Here is a 12430-nt window from a genome sequence, read left to right as displayed (position 1 = left end):
AAATACAGATGACTGAAACCTGAAAATCTATTTTTTCTTTTTTATAGTAATTTTCATTTATAGTAGTTTTCATCCAAAATGGACATCGTCACATTCGGGCAATTGTTTTTTATAGAAATCTATCAGTCTTTCGGCTTCTCTCCACCCGGTAGCAACTGCACCATGCACCGTGGAAAATTGATGATTGTTGGTAGCTTCCCCACCGAATAAAATCAACTGAAAATGATAAAAAATATGGAAGATATTTTCAATTTTAATCGTCAGAAAAAGTCTTGTTAGGTAGCTTACCGGTTTTTCCATTTTTAAGATTGGTTCAGACAATTGTTTAGCACTCGAATTCGTTCTTACCGTTTCCAAGCTACGGTAACTATAAGTCCCGCGAAAATGTTTTTCATACCATTTACTCCTACAGACAATAAAATGGAATAATGGAATGACAATGGAAAGAAGCGTGTGCTAATAATAGAGAGATTATTACCTTATCATCCCTATCGGTTTACTAACGTTAAAATGCTTTGACAAAAATTTGTTTAACAATTCTACGCATTGATCGTATACTTCATCGTCTGTGACGTTATCCATCAAACGCCCGCCCTTTCCGGAAACCCACACGTAGAGTAAGCGAGGCTTGTGTTCCACGACCCAAAATCCCAACGCGTAAGCCATCCACCTTCTTTTAGGCTACAAAACCATTGACCATTATCATATTCACTATCCAATTTTCAAATTACTTACATCCCTGTCAAGTTCCTCCCTCTCTTCTTTACTCCATATCAATCTGTAACCGCCATTTTTCATGTTCTCAGGATTGAACCAAGTGTCATTAAACGCTAAGAATATTTTACAAGCGTATCCGTACCCCAAACCCTAGGTAAAACAGAATTATATAATAAAATAAAATAAAGATAAAACGAAATATATTACCTTGATACTGTTAACTTTGTATTCTGGTAATGGAGGATTGAATAGGGTTTCATGCTGCTCTTTAAGTACCCCCAAGGAAACCGTGACGATAACATGATCGGCTATGAATTCTCTTCCATCGTGTGTCGTTATCTTCGCGGTACCATCTTCGCCCGAGTAATCAATTTTTGTCACCTCTGCGTTCAAGACAGTTTTATTCATCACCGGTAATTCGTTAACCGGGTCTGGTATTTTTTGCTACAGAAAAACATTTATGTAACTGAACGTATTGGAAGACTAAAAAGAGAAACATTGAACAACGATCTATGCAAACCATCAGTATATCCAAAATTGTACTGTATCCTCGTTCTTTCCAATTTATTGTCTGGTCCCCATCGCAGATTTGATATTCCCCGTATGCTTGCGCCGCAATATCGTACCACGAGTCGGCGGGATCAAAACTCGTCTGCATCATATTGAAACTCCATAATAATTGTTCCTGCATCGTTTCATTTAATTCCGGAAATACCGCGAAATGTTCTTTCAACCTGAAACATATTCGTTTCATTGGGATGTACGATTTTGAATCTGAACTCAGGATAAGATAGTAATTGTTCAGATGATTATAATTTGAAAAGGGGGGCGTTAAAATCACACGATTATGATACATTTCTTTAAATCACGAGAAAATGGTACGAGTAGCATGAAAATTCGTACTTGGCTTCGAAACACTCGCCGACAGAACGTTGGCAAGCGACCGTTACATTTATTATGTCGTCTACAAGTTCAATGTAAATATCTGTAAGGTTCTTCATCATTGTAGAATCAACTAATTCACCCGAGGATGTGAATACTTCTTCTTTGTACGGATCCGAATGATCGGTCAGATTCATATTAGCTACGATTTCGTACACGACGTTTCCCTTTTCTCCGTGGATCCATTGCGCCCCCAAATCGACCAAGTAATCATCTGAAAATGCAAAAAGCGAATTTATCAATCGACGTAGCAGATTCGAACGGTTTTCAGATAACGATACAGCGTCAAATTTAGACGGACTCACCGAATTTGACTGTATTCACACGACCACCGATCCTGTTTTCAGCTTCTAAGATTTGAACATTATGAAAACCGTTTAACATTAATTTGGTGGCTGCTGCGATACCAGAAGCTCCGCTACCAACAATTACGATCCTTGTATAACTCTCCGGTGCGGCACAGCTCGCAATGGTCTCGGTGATCAAGTAAAACAGGAAAATCCCGCGATAGAGCATCTTGAACGAGACCAACTGAACTCTGAACGCGAGCATTTTATCAATTGACAGATTGGATACCTAGTTTTATCCAATGACCCTTATATATACATTTTACATACTGATGTTTGTATGGCAATTTGTAATATCCGGAGCGCGCGATTGGCAGTAACATAATCGCTCAGAGTGCAAGATAATTAATTGCGTTAGTTAATTATGTAACTTCATGAGCTAATACGTTTTGCCCTATCGACTTTCGAAAGGATAATACGTATTTATTCAAATTTGTGTCCTTTCGTTTGCTTGAACACGATCATCCCTTATAGCTTGGAACTGGTTTTTCTAAGAAATATTTTTATATTTAAAAATAAACAAGTTTGTTGCTAATACATTGTTCACTACCGGAAAGTATCATTGTTCAAGCTTAATAAATTAAGAGAAAAACGCATATCAAAGTAAATACGCGAAAAATAATAATACATAATTGTCCGGAAAAACCCTGTTCGATAATGAAACATTGATTTGGATTTTTGTAATGTGTCAAATGTTTATCGACCAGTGGATAAACAAATGGAATCGCTGAATTCATCTCTGTAATCATCGTTAAACGACCGTCAAAAGATGAGAACTTGACACGTTATGAAAGCATACATTTTTACTATTAAATATCCTACTTCTGACGCAAATGATCTTTCTCTTTTTATATTCAGTATTTTAATCATCGAGCAGCGAAAGATCATTTGGACTGGTTACGTATACAGAGGAAATAATGAGAGGGCACCCTCCTCCGTTTCGTGAGAGCAAAGCAAGGGTGGAAATTCCAAGAATTTCAGAGTGGGGATACTACTTATTCGATTCCTGTTCAACTAATTTATTCAGCGAATAATTGAATAACTTAAATCCCCACTGTGTATACTTGTTCCCACCATCTGACTGTTGTATACTTGCTGTTACCCTTGAACTTGGGCAGAAAAATTATTGCCCGGTGGGGCAACGTGGAGTGCTGAGTTATAGTAATGGCATTTCGAGTTACTCTTCTTACAATATTTATATTACTTAACATAACTTTGGCGTTACCCGCGAAAAATTCAGGTTAATTATATGTTATTTTAAAATTCATATACGTTACTTAATGTTGACATAATATTGTGAAAACTTATTCTTTTAAATATTGTCGATTGTAAATTAAAGTGGTGGTATAATGTCTTAAATGTTTCTTTGTTCTGATAGCAGTAAATATAATTAAATGTATTTTTAGGAAATTCAAAGAAGAAAAAAGTTAATCCGCCGAAATTAAGTGACAATATTGAAAACAATCCATTCCTTCAAGAGGACAACACAACTGAACCACCAGATTATCAAAGGAATCCTTTCTTGTCAAATATTTTACAACCAAAGTTATCATTGCCTAACAATGTCAGTCAAGAAAACAAATTTGCAAACAACAAGTCATCTAAGGCAACTGAAACTAGTAGTATCAATATTGCTATTTATATCAATAATCCTTTCTTACAAGGTGGATCTAGTGTAAATTATTCTATTAATGCAATTCCTTTAAATAATTCAGATGTTAATACAGTTATACCAAAAGATAAGTTATTAGTGGATGAGATTCCAAGTGAAACAAATTCATATACAGATATCAGAACAAAGTCAGAGATCAGTAAGTACCTTCAAGTAAAAAAATCATCAATAATTTTCAACATTAAGTATTCATAATTTTTGATGCATTAGAATGCGAAGAATATGGAAGACAATTTTTAAGTACAACAGAAATATTGACTTTGGTGGGTTCTAATGCAGAAGTGATCAAAATAAGTAACAAGAAATGTATGAACGCAAATCGACTTGTTGTTGGAGGTGTTGACGCTTCTCGCGGTGAATTTCCTCACATGGTTGCTCTAGGTACAAGAACCACAGAAGGAACATTTAGTTTCTCTTGTGGTGGTACTCTTATTGCTCCAGAATGGATACTTACTGCAGCACACTGCACTTATGGACCAAAGTATTATCTTACATTTTACTTATTACTGTAGATCTCTAAAAAATATATCTAATTTAAGAATGATATATGTCCATTTTGTTTAAGCAGAAGTCCAACAGATGTTCGTGTTGGATTTCACAATTTGAAAGATGATAAACATGGTATTACAACCACAATTAACAAGATAATGCGTCACCCAAGTTATAGACCTCCTGCAATGTATGCCGATATTGCTCTTATAAAATTAAATACCAATGTTACATTTAGTAAAGAAATAAGACCTGCCTGTTTATATCAACAATATGATACTGTACCTCCTCAAGCATGGGTCAGTGGCTGGGGTGTAACTGAATTTGGTAAGGCTAAAAAATATGATTAAATTCCGCTTAGGATATTTTTACATTGTAAACTTCAAATATTTGCAGGTGGAGAGGAGCAAAGTGACACACTGCAAAAGGCTCTTCTTGATATTGTTGATAACATAGCCTGTGCAATAAGACATAATCAGTCAATAGCAGTACCATATGGGATTACACCAAGTATGATCTGTGCAGGAGATCGTCGTGATGGTTGGACCAAAGACACTTGTCAAGGAGATTCTGGAGGCCCATTACAAATAATTCATCCTCAAAATTTCTGCCTGTTTCAAGTATTAGGTATCACCAGCTTTGGGCAAGGTTGCGCGGTTGTTGATACACCTGGAGTGTATACAAGGGTCTCCCATTATCTTAACTGGATCGAGGACATCGTATGGACGTAACTTTAACTGTATAATATCAATGTACACCTCGCTTTGCAAAGATAAAAAACTTTATTTTTCCAGTGATTGATTCGACTGATGTAAACATGGAAAGTTCAAAATATTTAATAATGTTACTTAACAATGTAAGTTGAACGTGACATACCTTTTTAGACGCTGATATAGCTGTTGTGACGTGTATATACATGTTTAGTATAATTAAGTGATATTGTAAATTTGAAAACTTGATGTGATTTTTACATTGATATTAAGTTATTCGAACTATGCAAAACGTGAATTGGATGTAATATTGTATTGTTGTAGTGATATAGTCTGACTAGAAGATTTTTAAATCTGTAAGAGTGATTTCACCATGACTGTAAAAAATAATGCTGATATTGCCGTTTCTAGGCGTTAGAATTATACTCAAGATATTTTTGTATCGTGAATAGTTTTCCATGTAAGACCGTCTCCATATGGACCATGATTTGATGGAAAAAATACATGCCACCAACTTCTATAAAAAGAATGATGATACTATGTTAATTTTACAATATTAAAAGATTCCCATTAATAATATGTAAATATTTAATTACCTGCCAGTAACACCTAAAAATAGTTTCCAGTTTTGTCTTGGTCCGAAGTTATATGGATTTTGATATATTTTACCAAGTGCTTTATACTTTTGCGTTTCAGTGCTGTTTATACGCGCCTCTATACTTGTTTCTCCTCTAGTGATAAGACCCGCGTGCCAACATGTCAAAGCACCTAATGCCGCAAAAGTAGCAACACAAATTAATGCTGCAAAAACTATAAGTCTTCGTTTCCATTCTTTAGTATTTGTATCTGCAGCTTGTTTAGCTATTTCAGCTAATTCTTCTTCACTTAAATGATCTAACGATTCGGTCTAAAATAAAGGTACCAAGTGTAGCGAGTCTATGTCAAAATTTATGTTAAAATCAACTGAATTTATAATACTAACCACAGGAATTATTTCGGAATTATTAATACGCACTGGATGGCCATCTAATTCTGGTTCTTGTGCTGGGAAAAATTCTTGATATGCTATTTCAACGCCAAACAGCATTATGAATAAAATACCAACTACTGTAAATGCCATGTATTGAAAAAAGTGTCTATGATTGTAATGGCCAACACAATTATTTAACCATGCTATATCTTTGTTCAGAAAATACATAAATATTTTATTAATATATTTATCATTTAATACATTATCCAAAAGGATACGACAGTGATGATCCATCTTCAGGATACATCTGTTACACACAGAACAATGATGTGTTCTGGGTGGTTTTGGTTTAATACACTTCTTACAAATACTCACAGCCTCTGGAATAAGACTACCTTGAGGTGGATAACCAGCTGGAACATTTACACCCATATAATAATGGAAGCATACATTTATCAGCAACCAGTTTCCAACCAGTAGAAGGATTATTGTCATAAATGGACTCTTTTCCCACCAATATGGTAGACCAATGTAATATGCAATGTACACGATACTTGCAGTTAAAAGGCTCACCATCACCACAAATACCTATGAACTGTCAAGCTTAGTAAATACATTGTGAACAATATAAAATTTTCTAATAAGAATATGTAATTATATAAATTGCAGACAATGTAACTAAAGTAATTACCGGCCCTAGACAAGCAGTAAAGTTTTCTACAAACCAAAACATTGGTTCCAAAAGTATATCACATATATAGCTCCAATTCAAAAAATCATTATAAAATAATGATTTTATAATAATTTGAAAATTCCACCATTTCTGTTTCAAATTAAGCCTAAAAATGAAAAAATGTGTTACCATAATGCATTCAAATATTAAACAGTTGTTTCTTTGCCCAGCAGCTTACCTAAGAATGTTTGGAGCATTGGTCAATGACCACTTTATTCGTACCATTATTATTTATAAGTAAATTTCACCTTCTACTATAAATTACAATTTCAATTCAAATAGACTTAAAAATAAAATTATAATTACAAATTTAACTATTGCAGTTATTGAATGGATAACTGTTAGGCGGTATACTGTACGACATCGCACTGAATATTTACACTTCCTTCATTAACTAGACATTTCTTTACAAAACATTAATTCCATACATCTCCTTATGCTTGTTAATTTATATTGAATGTTTGTAACAATTACTTTAATCGAACTTTAAATAGAACAAACAAACTATATTATATACCAATGTGTACAAGCACTTACTAGGCCAACACTATGTATACCGCAGTTCACCAGAGTCCATAACTGCGACGCGCAGGTTGGAAGATGGTGGGGGAACGCAGCGAGCTCTCCGCTAATCGCTTTTCACTTCGTTTGGAAGTATCGCCAATCAGGGCGAAGATGCGCACTGGAGAAGCGCAAAGAACGAAAACTGGTCTTTTCGCAGTTATGGACTCTGCTGAACTGCGGTATACATACATATGTACATCTTCGATAAAATGTACTTTCTTTTTACATTTTACAATTAGTTTACAAATGAAAATATGAAATACAATTTAATTGTAAAATTTTATTACCCATAAAAATTAATCCCAGATTCGACCACTGCGCCACTGGTTCTCTTAGTTTTGGAAAATCGGTCAATAAGTTGTCGAGTAGTTACCGACGTTTAAGAACAGATGGGGCAGAGGAAGAGTAAATTGTTTGTGTATTATTTTCAGAAATATGAGTTTGAAACCATTTAGAAATAGTGAAGGTGTAAATAAACCATTTCGTTCTCCATTCAGTAACACTCCTCAAAGTAACAGTATTAAAGATAATAATAACACACCAGACTTAAACACTTGTAGAATACCAGTGTAAGTAAAGATCAATGTTACACTTCTCCGAATTTATGTTGATATTTTTCTTCCATAATAGAAAATCTTCTGCATCGAAAAAACTGCTTTTTACTAACACACCTTCACCTAAAAAATTATGTGTAACTAAAGAAAACCATATAGATATTGAAGAAAACAAAGTATTATATCGTGAGGATTTGGAATCATTGAGAAAAAAAGTGCAGGAGAAACAAGAATCTATCAATAATTTGAAAAGAATATTGTCATACAAAAAAAAGGTAAAATAACATATTATATATAGAACTTATAATTATTGGTATTTAAATATTGTATTTATAATTAAAGAACAAAGCTGAAGATTTAGAAGTTGCTATTCAAAAATGGACAAACTGTTGCCAAATTGCTCTAAAAGACTATCAGAATGATTTACAAGAAAAAAGTGGACAGTCAGTGACCATCTCTGAAATCTTGTCTTCATTAAATATAAATCCTGATAAAGTTCATTTTTCCATTGATGATGATACATTTTATTAAAAACTTTTAACCATAAAACTGATTAAAAGTACTATTTATTTATTATTATACATTTTTAATTATATGCAAAATGCCAGTAAGTTGCAATTACCATCTATGTTTTCTGAATGGGAAATTTGGATTAAATAATTTTGGATCATCTATAAATTTAACATCCTTTGTCATATAACCCATTAAACCTACAATAAGAAATATAATAAAATGTTGTATATTAAATATTTTAAGCTTAATAAAAAGATATAAAGATTATTACCAGCATGTTGTGCTTTTATTATTTCTTGTTCCACCCTTTTTTGTTTGTGTTCGCATAATCCAGTTATATGTTTCCCATAAATCCTACCTGTATGACGACTTTGGAACTGAGACAGTAAACGCACATTTTTATAATCTGGTTCTATGTTATGTTTACATAAAATACATAATGTTTTTTCCTTCTTATACGGACTTTCAGAAAGAGTTGGCTGTAAAATACAATAAAGTGGTTTTTAATTAAAATAATTTGAATGTTATAATACCATTGGCGTGTTAATATTTATTATAATAGTGTTACCAAATCTGGATCTAATGATTCCGTCGATTCTTCAGGTAAAACACGTGCTTGGCTGCTCTTGTTACGAAACAGAAATGTAGGAATTCTGTTCGTTACGTTTTTTAAAGTTTGCGTAGTAATAAGTGCAGAAATCATATCGTACACTGAAAATCTTTACAAAAATTATAACATAACAAAGTCATAAGAAATATATTCAAAATAGAATGGACATTCGAGAGATCACACGACTTTAATAGAAACAGGACATAACATAATATATGAATTCTTGTATGGCACACTAGATGGCAAAGTGATCCGTGTAAAAAGTCAATTTTCTTTCTACAAAACAATAATCAATGGTTTATGTCACTAAACGGATTCTGTTACAGGATCCTCGGCCACTCTTTTTCCACGAGGCGGAGGCGAGAGTCGTGCTTTTCAAGGTTTTACTAGCTAAATACTTTAGGCTAATATAATTATTACATAGAAATTATCATTGATTGGGTGGTGTGTACAGGTGAAGTGATAGAAACAAGATGTGGCCCTCAACGTTGGAAGTAGCCAAAATGAATCCGTTTGGAACGCCGTACATGACAGCTAAATGTCAGCAGGGACAGTACGACCTTACTCAAGCACTCGTTAAAAATCGTCACATTGCCGCTGCCTCGGTCCAATCAGGTGGTCAGTAAGATTATTTTTTCCATCAAAATCAGTCAATTACTATTCATTTATAATTTCCATGTCAAACTATTTTTTACGTTGATCATTCCTATAAAACAATTTTTTATTGACATCTATGTATATGACAGAGATAAATCTTAAATTAAAGAAAGTTTCATCCTACGAACATTATTACATCATTTAAATACTGATAATTATATATAATTTGAAGTTCAAGTTCCCATAAAATGATTTATAAATCTTTAACTTTAAATTAATTAGTAAATTTGGAAACTCGTGGCATTCATTATTTCTTGATTAGCAGGCTTATTATTATAATATAACTTCTATGGTTTGAAAATTGGTAAATTATGTAACTAATAAATATAACCACATGGGCGAGTGGCATTATACATTTGTATATATTGTTTTATCTATTTTTAGGCGTGTCCTTTAAAGTCATCCGTATACTTTACTGAATAAATCAATTTGTTCTGTAAAATATTATGAAGTAATGCAAAGATAAATCTGTAATCTTCAGTTATATTCTTTGTATAACACGGAAGATTGCATAAGGAGCAGCCATTTTGTCGAAAATGCGCGTGCAGATATCATCCTCATAGCCTTGGTTGACATTCGAATAAAAATGTTACGATGGCCGCGACCGAGACAATTAAAGATATCTTGGTGTACTTGAAAAGTTTATTATTGGCTCGTACCAAGGTAGTAAGATCGTTGATGCGAATTTTGAAATTTTGCCAGAGTTAAATTCCGCACGCGCTTTCGAACAGCTGATCAATAGTATATACTTCGTTTGAACAGTTAAATAAGCGTTATTTTAACATAATAAAATTATCATATTAACTACGTTGATAGCATGTATTGGCGTAAGCAGGTAGGAGCCAAGGTGGATCTACCCCCTCCTCAACTATGGACCAGTAGCCCCCCTCACTATTCTTCAATTTTAAGATTCTATAATTTAAACATTTCAAAATTTCTAAAGAACCTGGCCTGCCTTAAAGAAATAATCCTAATTATATGAATGATAATTTTAATGACTTACATATTACTTGTAGTAATGAATGTTTTCTTTTTTTAATACAGACAGCTGTGAATTTGGATCCAATCATTATTTCATGTTATGTGGTTTGGGAGGTATTTTATCATGTGGTATTACACATACCATGGTAACTCCCTTGGACTTAGTAAAATGTCGAATCCAAGTAGATCCTGCAAAGTACAAATCAGTCTTCAATGGTTTTCGAGTAAGTAACAAATTTGGTTTTAATATAACATCCAAACATAGAATAAATACTTTAAATTTAATTATTTTATAGGTGACTTTGGCTGAAGATGGAGCTCGCGGTTTAGTAAAAGGTTGGGCTCCAACATTCTTTGGTTATTCCATTCAAGGAATGTTCAAGTTTGGCCTTTATGAAGTTTTCAAAGTATATTATTCGGCTCTTATCGGAGAAGAGATGTCGTACGAATATAGAACAACTTTGTATCTAATTTCTTCTGCATCCGCCGAATTTTTCGCCGATATTGGTCTAGCTCCTCTTGAAGCTGCTAAAGTAATTATCTATTATTTCTACATATGTATTTTTTTGAGAAACAAAAATAGTTAAATCAATACTATCCCTATTATAACTTGAAAAAATTAACGGATACTACATTTGTATTATCTGTGCATTCCTGTGACCCCTACACCAAAAACAAGATAGAATTGTTCTTTTGTTCCTCTGCATTGATCCTCATCTTTGCCTCGTCCTGTCCAATATTATACATATTGTAAGTTTGTTTAAATAGTTATTGATTTAAATACTGTGCTGTCTATGTTAAATCGTGTAAATTTTCATGCACGAAATACGTATTTTATTTGTACAGGTCAGGATTCAAACTATGCCAGGATACGCGAATAATTTGAGACAAGCTTTTCCAAAGATGTACGGTGACGAAGGCCTTGGTTGCTTTTACAGAGGGCTGGTACCTTTGTGGCTTCGTCAAATTCCATACACAATGATGAAGTTCGCTTGCTTCGAACGTACACTTGAACTTTTGTATAAGTACGTAGTTCCTAAACCAAGACAAGAATGTACAAAAGGTGAACAGTTGGTTGTCACCTTTGCCGCAGGATATATTGCCGGTGTATTTTGTGCGATTGTGTCTCATCCTGCTGATTCTGTGAGTATATTTTCTCCTATTTCTATTTAACATTAAACATTTCTATTTCTGTCCCCATTTATTAATCGTTATGCATTTTATGTTGCTTCAGGTTGTATCAAAATTGAATCAAGAAAGAGGAGCATCAGCTATAGATGTTCTGAAAAAGCTTGGTATGACTGGGGTATGGAAGGGTCTTGGTCCTCGAATCGTTATGATTGGTACATTAACGGGAGCGCAGTGGTTCATTTATGATGCTGTTAAAGTATGGCTTCGTATGCCCCGTCCACCACCACCAGAAATGCCGGAATCCCTGAAGAAGAAATATGGATTAGCTTAATTATCAAGCACCAAAAGTATTTTTAATTAAATTGTGAAACGATTACAGTTAGAGAGAAAGGCATAGATAAATTAATTCTTTACAGTACATTGTCGAACAATGTTTTGCCATACAATTTGAGTATTTATTCTGTAATACAGAGATCAGTGCAAGTTCTCACTGCCCCAGGATTAGACGTCACTATGTGCTACATACATGAATTATAGTAATTTGCTACCAATTCTGTGATTACAAAAGGGGTAGCACATTTAAAGAAAAATTTAATTAGTGACAGTAAGTTACCTGCTGTAACCAAACTGTTACTTTGTAAATAGAGTGATCACCATAAATAAATGATCTGTGGTTACTCAATTTATAATTGTATTTCTTTCTTATTACCTGCCTACAACTTTCATTTTCATCATACTTTGTTCAAACATTCTTTTCATCTTGTAATTATTTTTAAAAAGCGAAATATAGACATTCTCAACATCTTAATATGAATAATAAAATAAACAACAAATCAATTT

General features: G+C 33.5%; 6 protein-coding genes across 10 annotated transcripts; 3 read left to right on the top strand and 3 right to left on the bottom strand.

Moving 5' to 3' along the window:
• Positions 1-57: 57 nt before the first annotated feature.
• Positions 58-2322, bottom strand: LOC117610414 (spermine oxidase). Its single transcript, XM_034337768.2, has 8 exons — positions 1965-2322; positions 1621-1873; positions 1238-1451; positions 925-1161; positions 736-867; positions 479-681; positions 289-406; positions 58-216 (listed from the first exon to the last, which is right to left on the bottom strand). The coding sequence occupies exons 1-8, from the start codon at positions 2209-2211 to the stop codon at positions 70-72; spliced, it is 1551 nt and encodes a 516-aa protein (XP_034193659.2). The 5' UTR covers positions 2212-2322; the 3' UTR covers positions 58-69.
• Positions 2323-3106: 784 nt separating this feature from the next.
• Positions 3107-4898, top strand: LOC117610417 (trypsin). Of its 2 annotated transcripts, XM_034337771.2 has the most exons (6): positions 3107-3246; positions 3413-3625; positions 3722-3817; positions 3889-4159; positions 4247-4494; positions 4564-4898. In XM_034337771.2, the coding sequence occupies exons 1-6, from the start codon at positions 3171-3173 to the stop codon at positions 4896-4898; spliced, it is 1239 nt and encodes a 412-aa protein (XP_034193662.2). In that variant the 5' UTR covers positions 3107-3170. The 2 variants fall into 2 exon arrangements, with proteins under 2 accessions (XP_034193662.2, XP_034193661.2); XM_034337770.2 differs by having other exon boundaries at positions 3413-3817.
• Positions 4899-5254: 356 nt separating this feature from the next.
• LOC117610419 (palmitoyltransferase ZDHHC16) lies at positions 5255-7807 on the bottom strand. Of its 3 annotated transcripts, none has more exons than XM_034337780.2 (7): positions 7686-7807; positions 6759-6834; positions 6539-6686; positions 6126-6435; positions 5860-6050; positions 5474-5784; positions 5255-5394 (listed from the first exon to the last, which is right to left on the bottom strand). In XM_034337780.2, exons 2-7 carry the CDS (start codon positions 6803-6805, stop codon positions 5304-5306), a joined length of 1098 nt encoding a protein of 365 aa, XP_034193671.1. In that variant the 5' UTR covers positions 6806-6834; positions 7686-7807; the 3' UTR covers positions 5255-5303. The 3 variants fall into 3 exon arrangements, with proteins under 3 accessions (XP_034193671.1, XP_034193670.1, XP_034193672.1); XM_034337779.2 differs by lacking the exon at positions 7686-7807 and adding an exon at positions 7432-7535; XM_034337781.2 differs by lacking the exons at positions 6759-6834; positions 7686-7807 and having other exon boundaries at positions 6126-6442; positions 6539-6681.
• Positions 7579-8229, top strand: LOC117610425 (uncharacterized). The gene is made up of 3 exons (XM_034337789.2): positions 7579-7713; positions 7775-7973; positions 8041-8229. Exons 1-3 carry the CDS (start codon positions 7580-7582, stop codon positions 8227-8229), a joined length of 522 nt encoding a protein of 173 aa, XP_034193680.2. The 5' UTR covers position 7579.
• mRpS18C (mitochondrial ribosomal protein S18C) lies at positions 7686-8916 on the bottom strand. 2 transcript variants are annotated; one of them, XM_034337791.2, is made up of 4 exons: positions 8780-8916; positions 8483-8690; positions 8321-8408; positions 7686-7821 (listed from the first exon to the last, which is right to left on the bottom strand). In XM_034337791.2, exons 1-4 carry the CDS (start codon positions 8912-8914, stop codon positions 7818-7820), a joined length of 435 nt encoding a protein of 144 aa, XP_034193682.1. In that variant the 5' UTR covers positions 8915-8916; the 3' UTR covers positions 7686-7817. The 2 variants fall into 2 exon arrangements, with proteins under 2 accessions (XP_034193682.1, XP_034193681.1); XM_034337790.2 differs by lacking the exon at positions 7686-7821 and having other exon boundaries at positions 8267-8408.
• Positions 8917-9294: 378 nt separating this feature from the next.
• Mpcp1 (Mitochondrial phosphate carrier protein 1) lies at positions 9295-12272 on the top strand. Its single transcript, XM_034337786.2, has 5 exons — positions 9295-9439; positions 10523-10683; positions 10756-10992; positions 11306-11602; positions 11694-12272. The coding sequence occupies exons 1-5, from the start codon at positions 9295-9297 to the stop codon at positions 11919-11921; spliced, it is 1068 nt and encodes a 355-aa protein (XP_034193677.1). The 3' UTR covers positions 11922-12272.
• Positions 12273-12430: the final 158 nt, after the last annotated feature.

Source organism: Osmia lignaria, chromosome 11, assembly GCF_051020975.1.
Source record: "Osmia lignaria lignaria isolate PbOS001 chromosome 11, iyOsmLign1, whole genome shotgun sequence".
In the NCBI taxonomy this organism is placed as follows: domain Eukaryota; kingdom Metazoa; phylum Arthropoda; class Insecta; order Hymenoptera; family Megachilidae; genus Osmia; species Osmia lignaria.
This window is presented reverse-complemented; position numbering and strand designations above follow the sequence as displayed.